The 21,590-nt window shown below is 34.4% G+C and overlaps 2 protein-coding genes across 2 annotated transcripts; both read right to left on the reverse strand.

The window, feature by feature from the left end:
• Positions 1-241: 241 nt before the first annotated feature.
• Positions 242-8,142, reverse strand: LOC125660311 (uncharacterized). The gene is made up of 9 exons (XM_048892126.2): positions 8,062-8,142; positions 7,510-7,791; positions 6,710-7,012; positions 6,404-6,547; positions 4,428-4,592; positions 2,056-2,468; positions 1,709-1,882; positions 1,391-1,601; positions 242-550 (listed from the first exon to the last, which is right to left on the reverse strand). The coding sequence occupies exons 1-9, from the start codon at positions 8,140-8,142 to the stop codon at positions 437-439; spliced, it is 1,887 nt and encodes a 628-aa protein (XP_048748083.2). The 3' UTR covers positions 242-436.
• A 7,514-nt stretch (positions 8,143-15,656) lies between these two features.
• On the reverse strand, positions 15,657-18,194 carry LOC125677646 (short-chain collagen C4-like). The gene is made up of 4 exons (XM_056150045.1): positions 17,964-18,194; positions 17,772-17,855; positions 17,369-17,605; positions 15,657-15,963 (listed from the first exon to the last, which is right to left on the reverse strand). Exons 1-4 carry the CDS (start codon positions 18,145-18,147, stop codon positions 15,719-15,721), a joined length of 750 nt encoding a protein of 249 aa, XP_056006020.1. The 5' UTR covers positions 18,148-18,194; the 3' UTR covers positions 15,657-15,718.
• Positions 18,195-21,590: the final 3,396 nt, after the last annotated feature.

Below are 21,590 nucleotides of genomic sequence, written 5' to 3' on the forward strand. Positions count from 1 at the left end.
TTAATATGTTATGAATTTCCCTTCAAATATTAGAATTATACTACAAAGAAAAGAAGAAATATGCATTGATGAGATGGAAATTAAGATCCAAAATTTCATATTTGCATTAAAAGTCCAATATCTATGATTCGTACATGGACTAGTAATTAAAATCAGGATTCGATAGGCGTGCATAAAGAGCCTCAAAGTAGATACTCATAAACTATCAAAAACTGAAAGATACATGTATCTACCCTTAACATGAAGTAAGCAAAGTACATACTCAAAAACTATCAAAAACTGAAAGATACATGTATCTACCCTTAACATGAAGTAAGCAAAGTACATACTCAAAAACTATCAAAAACTGAAAGATATATGTATCTACCCTTAACATGAAGTAAACAAAGTGCATCTGATGGTTTGTAAAACAATAGAACGACCAGGATGGGTTGACTTATTCTCGTGTATTCAGCAATTTCTTCAAGCCTTCGGTAAGAAACATGCCGTTTGGATCAGCATCTGATTTATCCAGCTCTGTCTTAAAACTCTTTATCCCAGGACCCAATTTCTGCAATACAAAATGACTGAAGTAGTTACAAGAAACAATTATAATAGGTCTATTGTCAGGGGTATATTTTCATATTCGTGTACTGTATAGCGGAGTTTTTTCCCCTGGGTGTGAAAATTTTGACTTAATTTACCGGTTTGGTATCATGCCACCAAATTCCAATAGCTATTTTTTTCACCCCCATGTGAATTGTAATACATATTCTAGTAGGAAACATAACTCTGCATAGCAGTTGTTTATTTGCCGAGGTTACATGTATCACTCTTCAGCTTGAAATGTAAATAAACTACAGGATGTGTTGTCAGCTGTTTATGTCAACAGAATTGGCCAATAAAACTTTTTACACGTAACTTATGAATACTACACTACCTATCGAGTTCTATAATTTGGAACTCCATGTACGCCAAAATATATTCCGCTTAACTAATTTCAATTATTTGTACTCCTAGACCTATTAGCTAGAAAATCACTAAATTGTACACCCACGAAAACAAGCGCTATACGGCATCATATAAAATGTAAACGTTTCAAGCTATTCAATAAAGTGTTTCCAGGGTCCATGTTAACCCTGCTTTCGATTTACTATTCTTTATATGATTCATAAAGTTGATCACTATTCGTTACATTCGCCTTTTTCAATGGTAAATTGTCTCTAGAATGGATCATTCTAATGTATATCCTATGGCACATCTGCTCTGACACTGGACCTTGGTTTTTGCAGTCTCTAACGACAAGCAAGGGGTATTGAGGATCTATTCTAACCCGGATCCTCACGGGACAAATTCTATACGATGCTTCATTAGATAACCCCCTTTCTTATTTCAATCTCGACAATCATACCTCCTGAATGTGTTGATGAATACCAGGTAAATATTCCCATTGTTTTGCTAAGTGAGGAACACCTCCAAGCGCCATCCACTCCTGTCCAACTTCCGTACTGAATTTTTCCCATCCTTTTGTTCCAACAGTACTAATGATTTCAATGCAAATCACGTGTCCGGATCCCCCACTTGCAGGATTACCCAGTGTACCAGATCCCAGATAGGCATCGCTTGAACAGACATCAGCACCACATAACAATTACAAATAAAACTGAAAAAGTATGACGTATCTATTGTTCTAAGTGATATGTAACACATCAAACTGTTACACACTTACCTGTATGCCATAAACCGCATTTCAAGACAAAGGTTCAAGGGATATTCATCTTTTTCTTCATAATGATCAATCTTCCCTACTACCACATGAATGATTTTCAACACTTGGTCGTAATCACCACCGTAGTCAAAGATAAACTCCATATCATGTACAGGAGCTTCTTTGATGTATTTTCTAAAACCGAAATTATGTTAATTACTGGCAAATTGATATACACTTTCATCAAAAAAAGCTCTTTATGTGCAATAACATAAAAGACATTAAAAACATAAAAGCAAAACGCTTAATGTGCTATAAAACAACATTATATTAGATTCCATGTACCTTTGTGATATATAAATACATACCTGTAATGTATTGCATGTGGGAGCTCCTGGTACATGGTTCCACTTGGATATAGTACATACTTCAATGATTTAAAAGATGCCCAGGATAAATATGGCGTCAGTTCTGGATTTTCAGCCAGCAAAGGACTCACCGCAGCTAATGATTCTTGCGAAACTTTGTCTTTGGACTTTCTCCACAAGTAGAAATCCCAATCCTCACAATCGACACCAGCTGGTGCTTTGTTGATGAGACGTATCCATAAGTCGTCATGTTTAGGTTCATAATCTATCAGACTAACGGAATTGTAAGGGAACCAGAAAATTTGCGTTGACCAGTTTTCCTCTGCTAATGATTTCATTTTCTCGGCATTGTAAAATACATCGTTTAGATTACAATACAAGTTTTGCGTCTCAACAAGTATTTCTGGCTCCATCTGCAAAAAATGTAATTCCATTGTTATAACGGAAAATTAAATTATTGAAATAAGTCAAGTTATAAAAGTCTCAATATATAAAGGTATAATCAAAATCAATAGCCATTTCAGTTTGAATTTTAACATCAATGATTCATATTTATTTACATTCAACTTTAGTCACGTGTGTAGTGTGTTCCATCATGTAATTTATAACGTTAATGCTTGTGACTTTGAAAATGTGATACTATGACGATATATTTAATTTCATGTATGTACATGTATCATTGCATTTACGTAACAAGCAAATACAATATATTGTAATGAAATTCATTTGATTATGTAAATGGGGCAATCAAGGTCAATCAAAGTCTTGTCAATGATTAGCTATTCCTTGTGTGTTGTACATTGTCTCCGACGTTTTGGAGTATATGATTCTGCAGAATTGAGCGGAGGTATAAATAGAGGCCGCTTCTGTGTATCCGAGTTAGTTTGCTGGTAGACGGAGAAGAGAGCAATCCGATTAAAATCAGATCCTCGATCCGCTCCTTTTTTTTTTTCTTGTCGCTACACGAGTAGCGACAAGAAAAAAAAGGAGCAGATCGAGGATCTGATTTTAATCAGATTGGAGAAGAAAGGAGATCGAATTTCACATCCAAAATTTAGGTAAGGTTTATTGTCTCATATGCGGGACCTCAAATTACTGCGGGTGGACCATTTGAGACATTATTCCTTCAGACGATAGCCCGAGAGCAAAAGCTCAAATAAATAAAGGGTTCGGACTTGTAGTTTGAAGGAGTGCCTGAAACAGGTTTCAGACTAGAGGTTGAAACACGAGTGATTAGACTAGACAAGGAATAGTTAGAGGAAAATCATATAATAAATCAATAAGGAAATAATCATAGTGTTTGATTCAAATTGATTAATCATTGCTTAGAACTATAGTTTAATGCAATCATTTAGAAACGTAGGGAACGTTTAAGAAAAATTATTATCCGTGGTTTGAACCCACATTACACGTTACAATATTCATGCATTGCACTATGCATTCGTTACCTAAAAGTGTAGGCGTTCGTTCGATTGATTGATAGATTGATTTCACCTCGTTGAATCTTCATCTCGAGAATTTTTCACTCATATGGAGACGTCACCAAGACCAGTGAAGGGCTTCAAATGTAGTCCTATGCTCGGCGCTTTCGGTCATTGAGCAGTGAGGGTTCTTTAGCGTGCCACACCTACTGTGACACGGGGCATCAGTTTTAAGGCCTTCTCCGAGGACCCGTGGCATTCACACCTGAGTTCGTTAAAGAAGCCTCGCCCGTATGGTCTGAAACTTTATGATGCATAGTGTGCACTGTGTGATACCTCAACTAAAGCTGGTGACGTTTCAATATAACTAAAGCAAATTATGAGGGACATAAAACAAACCAGAGCTCCGCAAAGTGGGCATCCCATGCCATGTAAGCAATCACTGAATGACCTTTGACCTTTTGATCTCAAAATATAGTTCTTTCTTTCATGATAGCAAAGCTACAATTGAAGTATCAAGTCAATCGAACAAACACGTAATTTGTAGAGTGTCTACAAACTCCCTCTATGAAGTCCCGTAATGACATTGAGTTTTAACCTCTTGACCCCTCTTAACCTCTTGTGACCCTTTGAATATACACTAAAATATGTTTGCCTATCTTTCTTAAAAAATGCTATTTTGATGCACGTTTTTCGTATTTCATGTGTTCATCAAAATAAATATGAAACATTGTATTAGAGAGAGAGAGACAAAGTGAGGGAGAATGTGTTCATTACTTTACTTCCTGTTAACCTATTCTTTGGAAATCTCATTCGTAATTTTACATTGTATTCTACGTCTTCAAATCCAACAAATCTTATAACGTAAATTTAAAGGATGTTTGCTTGGAAAACCAACAAGTCATTGTATACAAATGCCATTTATTATTATGATATCCCTCATGGGCTTACCTTGAGTGTGACATCGTAGATAATACCAAAGCAACCAAAACAGGCACATGCAGCTCGTAACATGGCCCTATTTTCAGTCGTGTAAGTCCTCAATTCGCCTTTACTGTCAAAAATACGCATCTTAACAACATGATCGCTAATGCTTTTACTGTCCCATCCGGCACCCTGAAAATGAAAAACCTGTCAGTCTGGTAGCGTAAGGAGCTTCAAGATGATGTTGCTCTTTTTATATTACAAAATGCACAGGGAACAGCAGCGTCTGACGTACTAATTCATGATATGTTCAGGAATAATTAAAGAAGTTAGCTCTTTTGAGCACAACTGTGCAGGATGTTACAACTAAATATTTACTGGTTCAATACTGATCCCATTGGTGCAAACATATTATATACACATCCATTATTGAACCCTATTCAGTTTTTAAAAAATGTGTAAATTCAAATTTTGAAAGAGTTTTACAGGGACTACATTTTGTGGTGGAAGGATTGTTTAATCAAAAAGTTCTAAATCTGTGTGATATTGAAGTTTGTTTCATCTAATATATCTTCTATTTTTATACCCCTATACTCGTATTTCAGTTTTATAATTTATGATACATGTAGTTGAGACTTGGAAGTAGTTCAAATGTTGTAATTCATCAATTTGGTTGATATATTTTCCAAATAGAACACCAATTCGTAAAAACGTTTAAATTAATTTACTCGAAATTTTGTATAAAAATTCAAAACTTTTGCCAATAATTCAAAAATTTGGTCTCCAGCCCCCACGTTTTTATTTCCATTTTAGATTTTAAGACAGGACCTTGAAAATTATGTGAAATTTTAGAAATTGACATTACTCCTAATGAGATGAACATGCAGAGGATTCTGGATTTGGTATATAACTCTACACGGAAGAACAGGCAATACATACTGCAGGTAGTAAAACTGTCACAAATTAATCATCTTCAGAATATGGGCAACCCATTCTATAACTTTCGTTAATACGTTCCAAAATTGAGGTTATAGGCACCAAGTTGATGTTTTAGAGGGTTTTGGACAGTCTCTTTTAAAGTCATCATTTCGCACATCCTATGATTGTAATAATGGTTTTATACCAATTGTTAGGCCGTTCTTTACACACTGAATTTGACTACGGAGCTGCACTGTTTACTTGATAAAGATATAGGGCTCACAGCGGATGTGACCGGTCGACATGGGATGCTTACTCCTGCTAGACACCAGATCGCACCTCTTGTATATCCAGGGGTTAGTGTTTTCCCAACTCTGAAATGTGTATTCCATATATGAATTATGAGATTGATCACTGTTCGTTATCTTCATTTATCTATAGCTTTCAAATATTATCAGTTAATATTTTTTCCCGAATTCGTAAAACCGTTACCACGTTTATACCACTATGTTCCCAAATAATTAATAATGTAAATGTGATAATGGCATGTTTATCTTATATTCTGGTCGATATGACCCAAACTTTCTGTCAGATTCTCCAAGAAAATAACATCATTATCGTTTATGAACGCCAATCTATCAGATACCAGACGAGCATTCATAGACTTGCTCAAGTCTCTATGATGTTTTTATTACTTTATCATTTCGTTCAAATTTTTCTGTTTCAGAAGTCTAAATATCTGCTCTCTATCATACTTAAATGTCACCAAACATCTATGTTTGGCATTATTATAAGTATGTGAGAGAATCTAGAGCATTCAGTGAAGTGATTATACTTTTCATACATGATTTATCATTACCTGAACACAAAAATATACCAACAGGTACTGACCTTATGATAAATATTGTACTATGAATGGTTTCACCGAATATTGTAGACGGCTGTATCAATTCCTAAGCTATACTGGTGTTATGTCTTATATGATATTCACAGAGAGAGAGAGAGAGAGAGAGAGAGAGAGAGAGACAGAGAGAGACAGAGAGAGAGAGAGAGAGACAGAGACAGACAGACAGACAGACACTAACATGTGCTCCAACAGATACAACTCCCACCACTTCAAAAATATCTGCCATTACATTCACCGGAAGGTGAAGTTTATGCCTAAGTTGAAAATCTTTAAGATCAGATATTTTTACGCCTGCCATAATATCAACCTCCGCTCGGGCTCTCTGCAATAAACATATAGAAGACATGTGTTGAAGTGTTGAAAATATGTGATGTTCACTTCAAACTTGAGTTTAACAGACTTTAAAGTATTTCAATCAAAATACGTGAAAAACTCAAAACTGAAACATTGATCTATGATATCAGTCTGACGAGATTTAGTTTACATTTGAAATTCTGATTTTCTTTCCTTGTCCGTAATCACTTTGAAGATTGGAGAAATTCATCAGTATTTGGTGGTCATCACAGATCACGGGTGCCCAACTGTGACTGGAGCCGACACAACGAACAGTGATTTTCTCGTCTGCGGCAGCCTTGATGATTTTCTGGATTTCTTTCTTTGAAGTGGGTTCACAGTAGATAACGTCTGCTGTCACTGTCTGACCCCAGTTTTGAAATTCCTTTGTGTTCAATTTAGGTAGCTTTCCTATTCTCTTTTGTAACCGTATGCATAGATTTTCGATATATCCCTGCAATGCATGGATAAAACAGATAAAGGTACCAAGTACATGTACAAGTATGAATATTGCTTCATCAATCTTACTTATGTATGTTTAAATTCCCTTACTTAAGTGATCTTGCTCTAGAGCCAAAACTTTGTATGAGACCCCTCACTTTATCGCTGCATTGAATATATGCCAGATAGATTTGTATAGGTTAAATCTATGTGATGCAGCATACTGATACAGATACCACACTCATCCCATTCATTCATTCGTCCTTAGTATTGTGTTAGGTTTATAAGCTTCTGAATTGATTGTCATCATGCAGTGTTGGTCCATTTGATGCAGTGTTGTTTTGGTGACTGATGAGTTTGATGTCTCTGAAACCGGAAATCGAGTTAAGATACCTCTCTTTGCTCTGTCGTCGTCTTCATTTGCATTTTCCCTTTTCCTAGATTGTTCTGTAACAGCATACGAAAACAAAATCAAAATCTGCACATGAATGTATTTCAAATTTAAATGACATCGATTTTTTTTCTGAAAGATTTCATATATCGTTTCTTTACCGTTTCATCCCTCAGGGTTTTGCAATCCATGAGACAGACATTGGAATCCAGCAATTCTGGAAATGTCCTCCAGCTGTCTTCCATGTCGTCCGCCACCATCACTGGTGTCATACCGTCCTTCATACAAAATTTGATGTTCTCCTTCAAGTCATTACATGTATTCGGGGTCTCTTGCTTTGCGGCTTCCACTTTCTTACCGGTATAGGGTTGACTAACCTCCTCATCGTGTGCAGGTTGTTTCTATGGTATGATGTAATATATAGGTAAGTCAGATGATGGAAAAAATATTATAATACGTTTGACAATGTTCTTAACTTCATATCAATTGAAATTTAGTTAACTGCAAAACACCCTAGTAATCAACTATAGATTCGTAAGAATAGGGTCGGGTATGGGGTCCCAATATCAATTGCTATTTCATTTAAAAATAAAATCAAAATGATTACGGTGGCAGTAAGTAATACTGATTTCAATACCATATCTATTAACTTATCATATGTACGAAACTACTAGAGTCATTGACCTATGTGGAATTTCGAAAAATTCTGGTTTAAATAGATTCTGCAGAGTTCCGTTCAATTCCACATACATTTTCCTTTGAAGGGCATTAAAACACACAAATGGGTATACCAACGATAGTTGATCTTCATGCATATGCATGAATTGTGGAAAATCCAAACAAAAATAAGCAAGAGTTTGTTTTAAATAACATGTATAAATGTACCTCAAATTAAGTTGAAGATAACAAACAGTGATCAATCTCAAAACTCCTATAAAGAATACAAAATTAAGAGTAGGAAAAACGCTGAACCCGGACACACCAGAGGTGGAAACAGGGGGCTATGAGGAGGAGTTAAGCATCCCCTTATCTTGTTCATTATTTGAAATTGTCACTTTAGATAAATACCAAAAGTAATTTAGCATTTGTATCCTCAATTGATATAATCATATTTAAAGCAGTGTACCTTTGTGTGTCTGTTTCCCATCCTGTGATGTGAATACAACGAACGATATTACAGAACTGAATGGTACAATATCTATTACAGCCAGGTTAGATAAGACAATGAATGGTCAGAGATATGTCTACCCTGTTAAGTTACATCTACATTAATTCGGGTGTTACTAAAACACAGAATGGGAAACGGAACTGAAATCGGAAAAGACTGCAAGTATTGAATTAAGAATTACATGTATGACGAGGTCAGCATGTTGTAAAATCAAAAGGCTAGCTTATTATGAATAAAGGAATCAGAAAATACAGAGATAACGCGAAATCATCCTCGGGTTCCACCGTTTCATATATTTCATAAGTAATGCTAATGCATATGTACTTTAAAATCATTATTACGTATGAAAAATATTAAGCAAGCGCGTGTGGGTACCACCCCCTTTCCTCGCTTTGTTATTTACTGACCCCCCCCCCCCCCCCCCACACACACACACATACAGTAGTGATACTATGTTGTTTCACCAATAGATAAAAAAAAAAAAAATAGAATGACCGAAAAAACATTGATAAAGACTTGAATCCATTTATCTTTTCAAATTTTCTCATTTTTCCTTTGGTCGCGACTTTATAGAGCGAATTTTATGAGCCTACCCAATTTCAAAATTAGAAAGTTTCATTCCATCGCAAAAAACATTGAAAAAGATTAAATGAATTTCTCAAAATATTTCCTCAATTTCGCTTTTAATCGAACTTCATATTTTTAAGATAATGAACATGAATTTGATTTTAGTTCTACACCATGAACATTATGAATATATTTCACAGCAAATATCAAAGCGAACGAACCCGGGATGTCTAAAAGGTCTGCCTCATTTGCGATCGATTGGTGTAAAGTGAAAGTTCGTACATGTACCGGTTTCCTGTGGATTTATATTGAACCCGGATATGTTGAAGATTAAATCAGAATCAATGTAAACAAAGCTGAAGTTTATGGCATTTGTAAGAGGAATTAACAGATTTATTTCATAATATAGGGAAAATTGAATTACAAGGTCATATCAGTATCAATGTACATACCTGTATTAAGACCCCAGTATCCAGATTAGAAACGAACTGTCAAAGCATTGCTACTATTTAGGATTGTCCAAAGTGCCGCGGTCGCTCAGTCTCTCTTGCTTAAAAATGCTAAATCAAACACAAGATGTTCAACCTATTGGCTTGAGATGCTAATGTCTTACATACAACACGATCCCTGTCTGGTGGCATGCATGTATCATACCGGTACGTGTAACGTTAATGCAACTACTCATATAATGTATGTAAATACATAACATGCGTTAAAGACGGTTTGCAGAGAGAGAGAGAGAGAGAGAGAGAGAGAGAGAGAGAGAGAGAGAGAGAGAGAGAGAGATTATCCACCCATAGGTGTCGCTGTTCGCTGATACTTCGTCATATACCCAAAATTACAATTTTTTTTAAAACGTCTTTTAAACTATGCAGAATTTACTTTTACCGCGTGTACAGAATTTTTGATTTTAATAAAAGTAAAACATATTTGTAAGATTTTTGGTGTTATTTTAGCTACATTAATTTACATTCTAATTTCCTATTAAATTTGTGTTAAAAGGCATTGGTTTGAATTAAGAAATGAAACTTATAATTCTTTGTTTGATGCATGTATCAAACGAAACATTGGACGGAAAACTTCATGAATGCGCGTAGCGCATTGATGAAAAAGTTTTCCGTCCAATGTTTCGTTTGATACATGCATCAAACAAAGAATTATAAGTTTTATTTCTTGTCATTTAATTATATTTTTAAGATACAAAAACAAATAGTTTCTCCCATCAAAAAGCTTGAATTAACATTTTTGAAATGACGCGTAGGAATACATATATGTAAGAGTTGAAAACAACAACAAAACGGCATGGCTGTACGTTTAGGTCAGGAACCGTTACTGTGCAGATTTAAATGGATTATACGCCAAATTAAAGGTGCAATGGTTAAAAGCTGAATTAAATATAAAGGAAGATAACAAGTGGTGACTGGATTTATGCTGCATGTGTTGGAGGAGACGTTGAACACTGGTTGTGTCGTTGGAACGGTGGAATGCAACTCGGCTCCATTTCAATATCGAGTAAAAAGTTCAACACCTCTTCATCTAAAACGCACTCGTTGACCGAGCCCCATATAACGCAGTTCAATTTCATCAATATTTACCAGATCAGAAGTCGCCACTTGCTCCTTCATGTTATCGATCTCGTAAAGCAGACGATTCATACCGGGAACTCGTGTAATCTGTCTGCTCTACCAGTAAGTGGTCTACGTCATCAAGTTGACTATTCTGTCACGTCATCGCTTAGGTATGTTGTTTCTTTAAATTAATTTGTATTTTATTCATATCTTTAGTTGAGCTTATTTTTGATAGCAATGAAAAACAAAAATCAAACGAATGCATGTCGTTATATAAATGCTTGTGTGGAAAATCCCGTTCAATAGATAGCGCTAAAATTAGAAAGGGGAAGACGCATTCCAGAGAAAAGTGGTCCCGCGTGCTTAGTGCAGATGAACTCCGAACGAAAGTTTGACAGAGAAATCAAACGAATTTTTCAACCAATCAGCATCGTTGATAAGTCATCACTTTAAAATTTATTAAATGATTAGCATTTTACAATAATAATGCGATTTCGGCGTTGACAGCGGTGTTAGTGAGTAGCGACATATATATATATATAGATAGGTAGATAGATAGATAGATAATGGGTTGGTTTTTTTTTCACCCCCCCCCCCCCCCCCCACTAATGAAGAGGAAAAGAAAAGTGATGGAGCTGATCATATTCATTAATACTGCTGACATTTCTTAACAATAGCCTACTGCGGGCAAGATGGACATTTTGTTCAAACGAATTCCGACTGGAAACTGTGTGATATACATGCATGTATATTGCGAGATTTTATGTTATTTATAAATTTTACTAATTGGGGAGAACTATGTCTTTCAGAAATACAATCATATAAGTGCATACACAACGGTTCAAGTCTGGCTAAGTTTACAACTGTCGAAATGGGTGGGTGGGGGGGGGAGAGAGAGAGTAAACCCCTCTTTTTCTCATGACAGTTTTTGATATTTGTATTCATCCATTTTGATTTAGTAAATATCGGCTTTGTTTGATCGCAAAATTCAATGAAGACAGAAAAGATCAGCATCCTTTGCCTCTGATGACAACGTCCATTTTAAACGTGTCAACTGTCCCGTCAAACGAGGTCAACTCAAAGTTCTCCCACCCAGGCCTTCATTCTTAACTGAAGACAGACTAAAACGTGGCGTGACCGTGAGGGGACTGATTTTCCTAAGTATTCGGAAAACAGGCAATTTTTGGTTGATTAAATTCGAAAATGTAAATTATCTATTTGCCCTAACCGTTATCAACATCATATGTGTTTGAAATGTGACTGTATAATCATCTTATAAGATATACAGTATATAAATCCCTCATGTGAGAGAAATCTCTCTCTCTCTCTCTCTCTCTCTCTCTCTCTCTCTCTCTCTCTCTCTCTCTCCATACATAAAGGACAATATGTAGACTATGTTTCAATACGTTTGATAAAATACTATGGCATGTTAAACGTTGCAATATTTGATATTTTCCATTTGCATTGTATAATTTTCCATTTGTATTCTATATTTTCCATTTGCATTGTATAATTTTAAATACAATTGGCAGATTTCTGATTTTCCGTTCCGTTTTCCGTTCTGTGCTTTAGGAACACCCATTTAATCCGGACGAATGACATAAACACAAGATTAACGCAATTTTTCCTGTTGATATAACATCAGTCAATAGAAGAACTAGCACTGACCGCTAAAGTGTAATAACCTGTAGGTCAGAGGGGTGGTACACCATTCACTGCATTTCCCGTTAAATACGCACAATTTCTTAATGTTCGGAGCTAAGCTGTATATTCAAAACCGGAGCAGCTTAAAATTCTTTTCTTCTCTCTCTCTCTCTCTCTCTCTCTCTCTGGCTAAAGAAATCGACCATCAAAACTGTTACGCATCTGTTGTCATACGATATGATAATTCTAAACGCTAATTAATCTTCAACATCATACATGTATACAGTGCGTGCACTTTAATCCATTATTGAATAAAATGAAATTTTCAGGCTATTTGAAAATTTGTAAAATGTTAAGCTATCCTAAAGAGGTGAATGTCATTGTCAATTTGTATTGTCATGAGAATAGTTTTTGTATTCTTAAATTGTATTTTGCCATTCGGCTCGTTTCGTTTTTAAGGATTGGGTTTTATATTCCAATGTGTAGTTCATTGATGACGTGTGCTTGTTGCAGTGGTTTTATCTAGAAATGAACTACAGTACAACAGAATAGGTCTATTACTTACAAAACACTGGTGTCATGCACGATACATTGAAATATTGTATATCTCATTTGTTTTAAATAATTCTACTTCACACAGGATAACATATCAAAGTCACTTGTCTGTATCAATGAATACAAGTACATTTACACTACTGGATAGTGTACTAACGCTAAATGTTGTGACACCAACGTCACCGTATCAGACCGCTCCACTTCATCTTCTTTTCATAACTTCCGATCATACATACTGTAAACGTATTATATTTGGCGTGTACGATATTTGGCGGAAATCGTTTTTTCAACAAGTTAGCGTAGATTTGATTTAGCGCATTCCTGAATTACTTTAAACATCTAGATTTACGGATGGCATTTAGCGATGTACTTGATTTAGCGGAAGCTGCGTTCCGCCAAAGGCGCTAAATAGAATACACAGCTATATGTAAAACATTTACAGTAAACGTTGCTTCTACTACGATCAAAAAGTTGCCTAAATCGACGATAATTTGAAAAAAAAAACAAGGTTTAGTTTCTATTACTTTGTGGAGAATACTTTTAAAAAGTACATTTTGCAGAATTGTAGGGTTGTGGAGGAGGATTACAACTGTATTTGGTGTTTGTTTCTGCACAAGTTATGATACAATTAATTAATACAGAGAATTTCAGAAGTAATCTGTTAATTAAAAAACAACTGACACCTGGATATAAAAGTACAATGAAAGCATGCGATATAATTAGGCACGAAACATCATTTCTCCAAAAACGGGGAGCGGATTCACAGACGAATTAGTTTACTTCACAATATTGTCTGCAAATTCTGAACAATCAAAGCAAAACAAATCCAAACCTCTTTTAATCTTCAATCGTGGGGGAGGGGGGGGGGGGGGGGGGGGGGGGGGGCAAGACTTGATTCTTCAGTTCAATTAATCGATTAAGTTCTACATTTCCACTGCAATTCACTACTACTATTTTGAAAAGGGGCAGCCTATCTACCTACATGTATGCATGCACATGTAATAATAAAAGGGGCATAACCCCTGTTGCTACATGACTAATAATTATTTTTGTACATTTCAGTAGTACAGTGCAATTCAAGCCGTGTTATGTATATATAAGTTGATTTACACAAAATATTACTTTCATAAGATTGAATCACAAGCAAAAACATATTTCAACAGAAGTAGTACGCTAGATATTACGACAGGAGTAGTACGCTAGATATTACGACAGAAGTAGTACGCTAGATATTACGACAGACGTAGTACGCTAGATATTACGACAGAAGTAGTACGCTAGATATTACGACAGACGTAGTACGCTAGATGTTACGACAGAAGTAGTACGCTAGATATTACGACAGAAGTAGTACGCTAGATGTTACAATTCAACATAATTAACATGTTCTGTTCGTTGATGTACAATAACATTTAGAAACAAGTATTTTGTCCATAGTGTGCAATGATACCTTAATAATATACAGTCGTTGGTTCAATTGTACATGCATTTCCAGATATATCTAGTTGTGTTTTGGTCACCGAAAATATTGATAAAATTGCTGATATGTAAGACATCCTAATCTAAAGAAGTGGAGGACAAATATTTACATGCATGCACTTCGTTACATCAAGGCCGTGCATTGTTTGCGACAAAAGCACACAAGAAACACATAAATGTAATCAGTGACTACAAATCTTGTGTTATCATGCTAATTTTTGAGTCGTTACACCTACTTTTCTGTAAAAATTCCTTGATTGCCTATAAAGTACAATCAGAAATAGTAAATCTTTATATTCTAGGACAACACCCCGGCATTTAGGGGGAAATAACTCACACTGTATTGTGAAAAATGTATCCCATTTCTTTAAATTCTGTTTAGCGTCAGAAATACTCTCACCGTTTAATTGCAACGGTACAAAGTAAAGGTATTTATGTAAACCTTTAAATTTTGCAATTTAGTCATTTTCTTGCTTGTCATTTTACCAGAACGTTGTGAATAAACGTCGATGACATGACGGTATGCGAGTTTTTTTGTTTGTTTGTTTTTAGTTTGTTTTGTTTTTTTGTAGTTTTTTTTTTTTTTTTTTTTTTTTTTTTAGTTTTGTTGTTGTTGTTGTTGTTTTTGTTTTTGTAAGAGCCAACGCTACCTTTAACTTACTCTTAAATGAAAACAATATGAAAAGCATGTATGATGAAGTTTAATGTTTTCTGACAATGGTATTTGTAACCATCTTGCGTATTTATTTTGATGAACTTCAAAGACAGAGCATATTTTGATGCTTACCGTACCCAGCTCTCTCAACTTCATTTAAAATGCAAATTCCATGGTCATTATAACGACTCTATTTATGAATACAGCCTGTCGTTTGGTCGAAATTTTGTCCGCCATACCAATTGTTAAGCCCTTTTTGATATACTGATTTTTACTACGGATTACTCCGTTTACTTGAACAAGATATAGGGCTCATGGCGGGTGTAACAGGTAACCAGGGATGCTTACCCCTTCTTAGTAAGCACCCGATCCCACCTTTTGTAAGTCCAGGGTCCGTATTTGCCCTTCTCTTAATTTTGTATTTGAGCCCGTGTTTGCCCTACACTCAATTTAGCATTTTATATATGATTTATGACATTAATCGCTGTTTTTACGTACTAGTATCATAGGTTTTTTTTCCGCAAACTTATCCATTTTGGACATGGTGTTAGAGACACATGCTTCCATTTTCCCCTGCAATTACGAAATATATCCTGCATTTCAACCTCTAAGAATATGTTTCATAATCAATCATGGTTGTATTTAATCAGAAGCTTTATTTTGCTAAGGTAGTGTTACTATAATAGAATTTTCTATTCTTTGGAACACACAACGCACGCCAATTCTCGTCCATGTACATATGGTGGGCATTTTAATGAACCACATCGTGCTTCCACAGGATAGATAAGACTGCCACTTCGACGGTCACTGCCACCATGTAGACTATCTGGGTGTTTGTCTAAACATCTGAACATCGTACCAGCAGGATGAGCATAATTTCCAGCAATAAGGTAACCATCATACTCTAATGACCAACCTTTGTAGCAAGTCGTTCTAGCTGTATGCGAAAATACAAATTTCAAATAAAAAAACAAGGACCTTGTTGTAGGTGTAGAAAACATTTAAAACAGTTTGCAATGCAACCCCATTAAGATCAGATCCTTTACCTGCTCACGTAGATTGCTATACAATTTCATACATCACAAAATATGCCGGTGACATTTCTTACCAGGTTAATATCGAAGTCAAGAAGAACACTTTGAATGATTTTAGCTCATTCCTCATTAATTTTTAGCTTATTGTTTGTTTTATAAGTGTCGTTTTTAATTCCTCATTGATCTTCAGCGGATTATTGTTTGTTGTATAAGTGTCGTTTTTCATTCCTCATTAATCTTTAGCTTATTGTTTGTTTTATAAGTGTCGTTTTTAATTCCTCATTAATCGTTAGCTTATTGTGTGTTTTATAAGTGTCGTTTTTAATTCCTCATTAATCTTTAGCTGATTATTGTTTGTTGTATAAGTGTCGTTTTTAATTCCTCATTAATCTTTAACTTATTGTTTGTTTTAAAAGTGTCGTTTTTAATTCCTCATTAATCTTTAGCTTATTGTTTGTTGTATAAGTGTCATTTTTTAATTCCTCATTAATCTTTAGCTTAGTGTGTGTTTTATAAGTGTCGTTTTTAATTCCTCATTAATCTTTAGCTTATTGTTTGTTTTAGAAGTGTCGTTTTTAATTCCTCATTAATCGTTAGCTTATTGTGTGTTTTATAAGTGTCGTTTTTAATTCTTCATTAATCTTTAGCTGATTATTGTTTGTTGTATAAGTGTCGTTTTTAATTCCTCATTAATCTTTAACTTATTGTTTGTTTTAGAAGTGTCGTTTTTAATTCCTCATTAATCTTTAGCTTATTGTTTGTTTTATAAGTGTCGTTTTTTAATTCCTCATTAATCTTTAGCTTAGTGTGTGTTTTATAAGTGTCGTTTTTAATTCCTCATTAATCTTTAGCTTATTGTTTGTTTTAGAAGTGTCGTTTTTCATTCCTCATTAATCTTTAGCTTATTGTTTGTTTTATAAGTGTCATTTTTTAATTCCTCATTAATCTTTAGCTGCTTATTGTTTGTTTTATAAGTGTCGTTTTTAATTCCTCATTAATCTTTAGCTTATTGTTTGTTTTAGAAGTGTCTTTTTTAATTCCTCATTAATCTTTAGTTTATTGTTTGTTTTATAAGTGTCGTTTTTCATTCCTCATTAATCTTTAGCTTATTGTTTGTTTTATAAGTGTCTTTTTTCATTCAGTTAATTTTCATGGCTAAATTAATCACATGTCAAAGGTAACCAGGAGATGACCTTCCCTGGAATTTCGTCAGATCCTTGTGTAGTGATATATGTGAGTGAATCAAAGTATCGTATTTTTATCAGAAAAAGAAAACAAAATTCATGAAAATGTTCCACATGTTCTTACCTGGAAATGTTGTCAAAATGGATCTATTTTCAACTAGGCACACAACACATGGTACGTCATGCTTGACAAGTTTATCGATGTGTTTACTGAAATGATATATTTCGTATTCTGTTCCATATACGTAATTTTTAGCCGTGCCCGTTCTATCATTGTGGATCCCCCACTGTGGATCTCTAGGTAAACAAAGGGAGTCGACAGCTGCGCCAGTATGCGTGTGACTTGATCCTCCCATAAATCCTTTTAGAACAAAATTGATACGTGAATTCATTAACAAAGTTGAAGTTTTGTTTTTGAAAAATTCGGTGTTTATCAAATTTACTCAATGAAATATTTATTATTTTTTAATGGCGCAGTTCTATGAATATCTTTTATCTGTTTTATATAATACGTTCTTTTCCTATACCTGAGTATACTAGCTCAGCATTGGACGGACAAGATTTCTTCCCCCATCTTGTGTAAACAATGCTCTTGTTTTTTCCAAGGATCACTGAGCGAAAAACAAAATCAGTATTATAAAATCAGTTTTTATGCTAAAATTTATTCATCAACAAAAGTTGAAAAACAAGTAACAAACTATGTTGTCCTTCCATTTTACCAGGTTTTGATTTTATTTCTTCCTTCCAGGTTTTCATTTTCTTATCAACGATGTTAATAAACTTTCTGAATTCGTGTCTGAAAGCTTCTGTGTGGTATGAAGAGGACAGCTGCCCTGATAGGTAACCTCGTAACATGTCCTTACAGCTGTCAGACTGAGTATCCGCTCCACAAGTATCCACCATTAAAAGAAAGACAAAGAATGACTGCACCTGTGGGATAGACACAGACACATTTTACAAATGTATAGTTATAAAGAAAGAAATCGCTAAAGCAAAATAAAATGTCAAATTAATGTCTGATATACCTTTTATCAATTTTAGATTTTGAAATTAGGACTCTATTCATTTCTATTTTACGATGTCGCATTATAAGTAGAACTCACTTGAGTTGACAAAATACAACTGGTACATATACATATAGATGCAATAACCCTAAAAATAAGTTAAGTGTAGATAAAATGAAAACAAAAAATTTCATATCAAATAATTAAACTGTTTCGTACTTTCGAGTACAAATTCTATGCTCAGAAAGATTCCTTAGTTGATTTTTCGTCTCTTCGAGAATTTTCCCCTCATACAACACATTGTAAGAAATACTTTTTAGCCTATGTCCGATAAAATTGTCAAATGTTTAGGATGATTAAATTGTTAAGAGGAATGCTACACCAGTGAAATTTGATATGGATGAAAGGTGTAGGATATGTACAACAATATTGTAAAATTGAAATCAGTTGTGAACACAAAAAAATTCCCTTATCAATTTTTTTTTTAAAATGCCATATTATTGGAATGAACTCTTCATTGAACAGAGTTCCCTTTTTAGTAACTTAGTTCAAATAATAAACATGTTCAAAATCATTACACAACTTTTTGGCTATGCCAATATGTTTTTATGTTTTATATGCAAGAAAATCCATCAAATTCAATCCAAACTACCTTAATCAAGCTATTTCAAATATTTATATAAAGCTATATAGTTTATAAAGCTATCTTTATAGCTAAAAGAACTGTTTTTATCCTGTTTTTAATCTTATTCGCATGCGCATCCAAGTACTTCATTTTATTGTGCTGGACATGCCTAGTATAATTGGCAACGCTAGAAGCATGTTTACAATTCTTATAAAATAAAGATGCAGTTTGTTTAAATAAATCACAAAATTTCCCTACCAATATATTCGATAAATTGTTTTATTAGATAATTTAATTTACGTTTGTTAATAGACCAGTACGACATAGGAGCCTATATCATTATCAACTGTCAAAGCCAAACACTCACCGGTACCAACTGGGATAGATTGTCCAATTTTCTGCAAAATTCTGTTGACCTGGCATTCCGAGATATGTCTTTCACACTTCCTTCTTTCGTTTGGATGAGTGGAAAGGAATTCTGGAATGCCGCATGTCTTCAAGCGAAGACGATCTGTCAGCAGAAGACATCGTCTCGCCATATTGTTTGTGTTCCTATGCGATTTTTCTGTCTTATCACGTTAAAGAGTTTCAAAGGGGAATAACTCTAAGTTACAGAATGCATTTGTTCCCCCATAAATCATACACTTCAAATTGTATGAAAAAGACAGATTCCCAAAAGTTTTATTTTATATTGATGAAAAACATAATATAGTTGCTTTAAAAATTTGTGTAACTTTTTTTGAGATGGATGCGAATAAAAGTTATTAAGACATAAAAACAAATGAATTTTAACACAATTTCACAGATTTATTCAATTATAAAAATTATTTACGATTGTCCATTATTCATATTTTTCTCTTGATTAAGGAATTAGAATCTGTTTTATCATTTGATATGAAAAATAGAATTTTAATACTCTTCATAATGTGTTATATTGAACTTTTGTGCCAAAACTACCAAATTCAAGGAAATAGCCAAATTTGATAAAATTGCATCTGTTTCCATGGCAACCATGATCAACATCTAATTTTTAAATATATTTTCTTGAATATCTTGCATAGATGTCTCATTCAGGCGAGTTTCGTGAAAACCGGTGACTATGCGTGCCGAAATTTTTTAAGTGGTTACAGAGAATGGCTCTCAAATGTCACAGGTGTAGGTGGAGTACCACATTTAGACCTGGCTGTACTTGTAGCAGTGAGGGTTCTTTTTAGGGATGGATATCGCCAAACATTTTGTATTGCATTATTTCACGATTTTTTCTACAATACCATAATAATATTGTAATATTTTAGGTCATTTTGGGGTTTTTCCCCCTTAATTCTCTGTTATTTTCATTACTGCTTAAGTGTTAAAGCTCAAAAATGACAAGTACATTTTAGACATCAATTTTGTGTAAATAGCTGTAATAAAACAAATAAGGAAAACATCAAATCGAATAATTGATGATTAAATTCCTTCGCGTTTTTATCATGTTCGGACGTCATCTTGTTATTTCTAGTTAGTTCCTGTAACAGTTAAATTAAAACCTAACGCATAAACGTAATTTTCCAGAATTTACGTCTGCCCCAAAATATCGGGGTTTTTTTCTCTCCACCGTATCGCGATACTTATAGTGGGACGAATTATCACGATATACCGGTAAAATCGCACACCCCTAGTTCCTAAATATCCCTAGGCCTGCTGCAACACGGGACCTCCGTTTTTAATGTCATATCCGAAAGACTTTTCTCACTTCTACATACATAGCGTTTGGCGAATAAGGAATCACCACCTATTTTCACGTCTTAGGATTGACATGGCCATGACGTGAGCGGGCCTCGAACTCATTACCTCCCGGTTACGAATAGAACGTTCTACCATTTTCTAGTACAATAAATCCGTCAGCTGCGCGAAGAGATGAACTTGGAGAGAGGATTCAATCTTGGTCATTGGTTCATTGAATTATTTATGAACCCCATCAGATTGTACAAGACTCCAAGCATTGCACACCAATAAACATCTCTTACCAATGATTGTATTTAGTTTCATATCAATATTAATACTTTTCAGATATAAATTATTCTTACCAATATGTATTCCATTTTACTATTTTTGGGAAATCTGCACGACAATTGCCAACACTTTTTATATAAAGTTAAGGTAAAATGATACACAACTGGTAAAATGAGTCGTTTGTATGCATGCTATGTACTGATCACGAACAAGCTATATTATAATGTAATTCTATAAGGCAGGGTCGTACCTGTGCCATTGTTGTACTAATTACTAAGGTAAGTAAAATGAACGATTTTTGCAATACCCACAGCTCCCTCTATAAAACTTACATTCATGATTTCTAATCTTTCTCATAAGAAACCCATATTATCAATATTTTATTCTAAGCATTGTTGACAGAAATTCCAATGACTGGTCTGTTGAAATTTCATATCTCAAAAATTCACAACAAGGGACGCATATTGTCAAAGTACAGATATTGTAGTCATCAAATTATTAAGCACACTTTCATAAACATTGCAATGGTAAAAGTTTGTATGACTCTTCTTTTATCATTTGCGTTACATATTTAAGCGTATATTTTATGTTATGAATTAATGGTGGAAAAAGGATAACGCATAATTACTAGACAGCTCACGTTTATAGGTGTGTTATTCTTCTAATTTGGTTTCAAAATAGAATAAAAAGATTGATTTGAACTAAAGAATACCCTACAGAAA

This window comes from Ostrea edulis, chromosome 9 (genome assembly GCF_947568905.1).
Source record: "Ostrea edulis chromosome 9, xbOstEdul1.1, whole genome shotgun sequence".
NCBI lineage: Eukaryota > Metazoa > Mollusca > Bivalvia > Ostreida > Ostreidae > Ostrea > Ostrea edulis.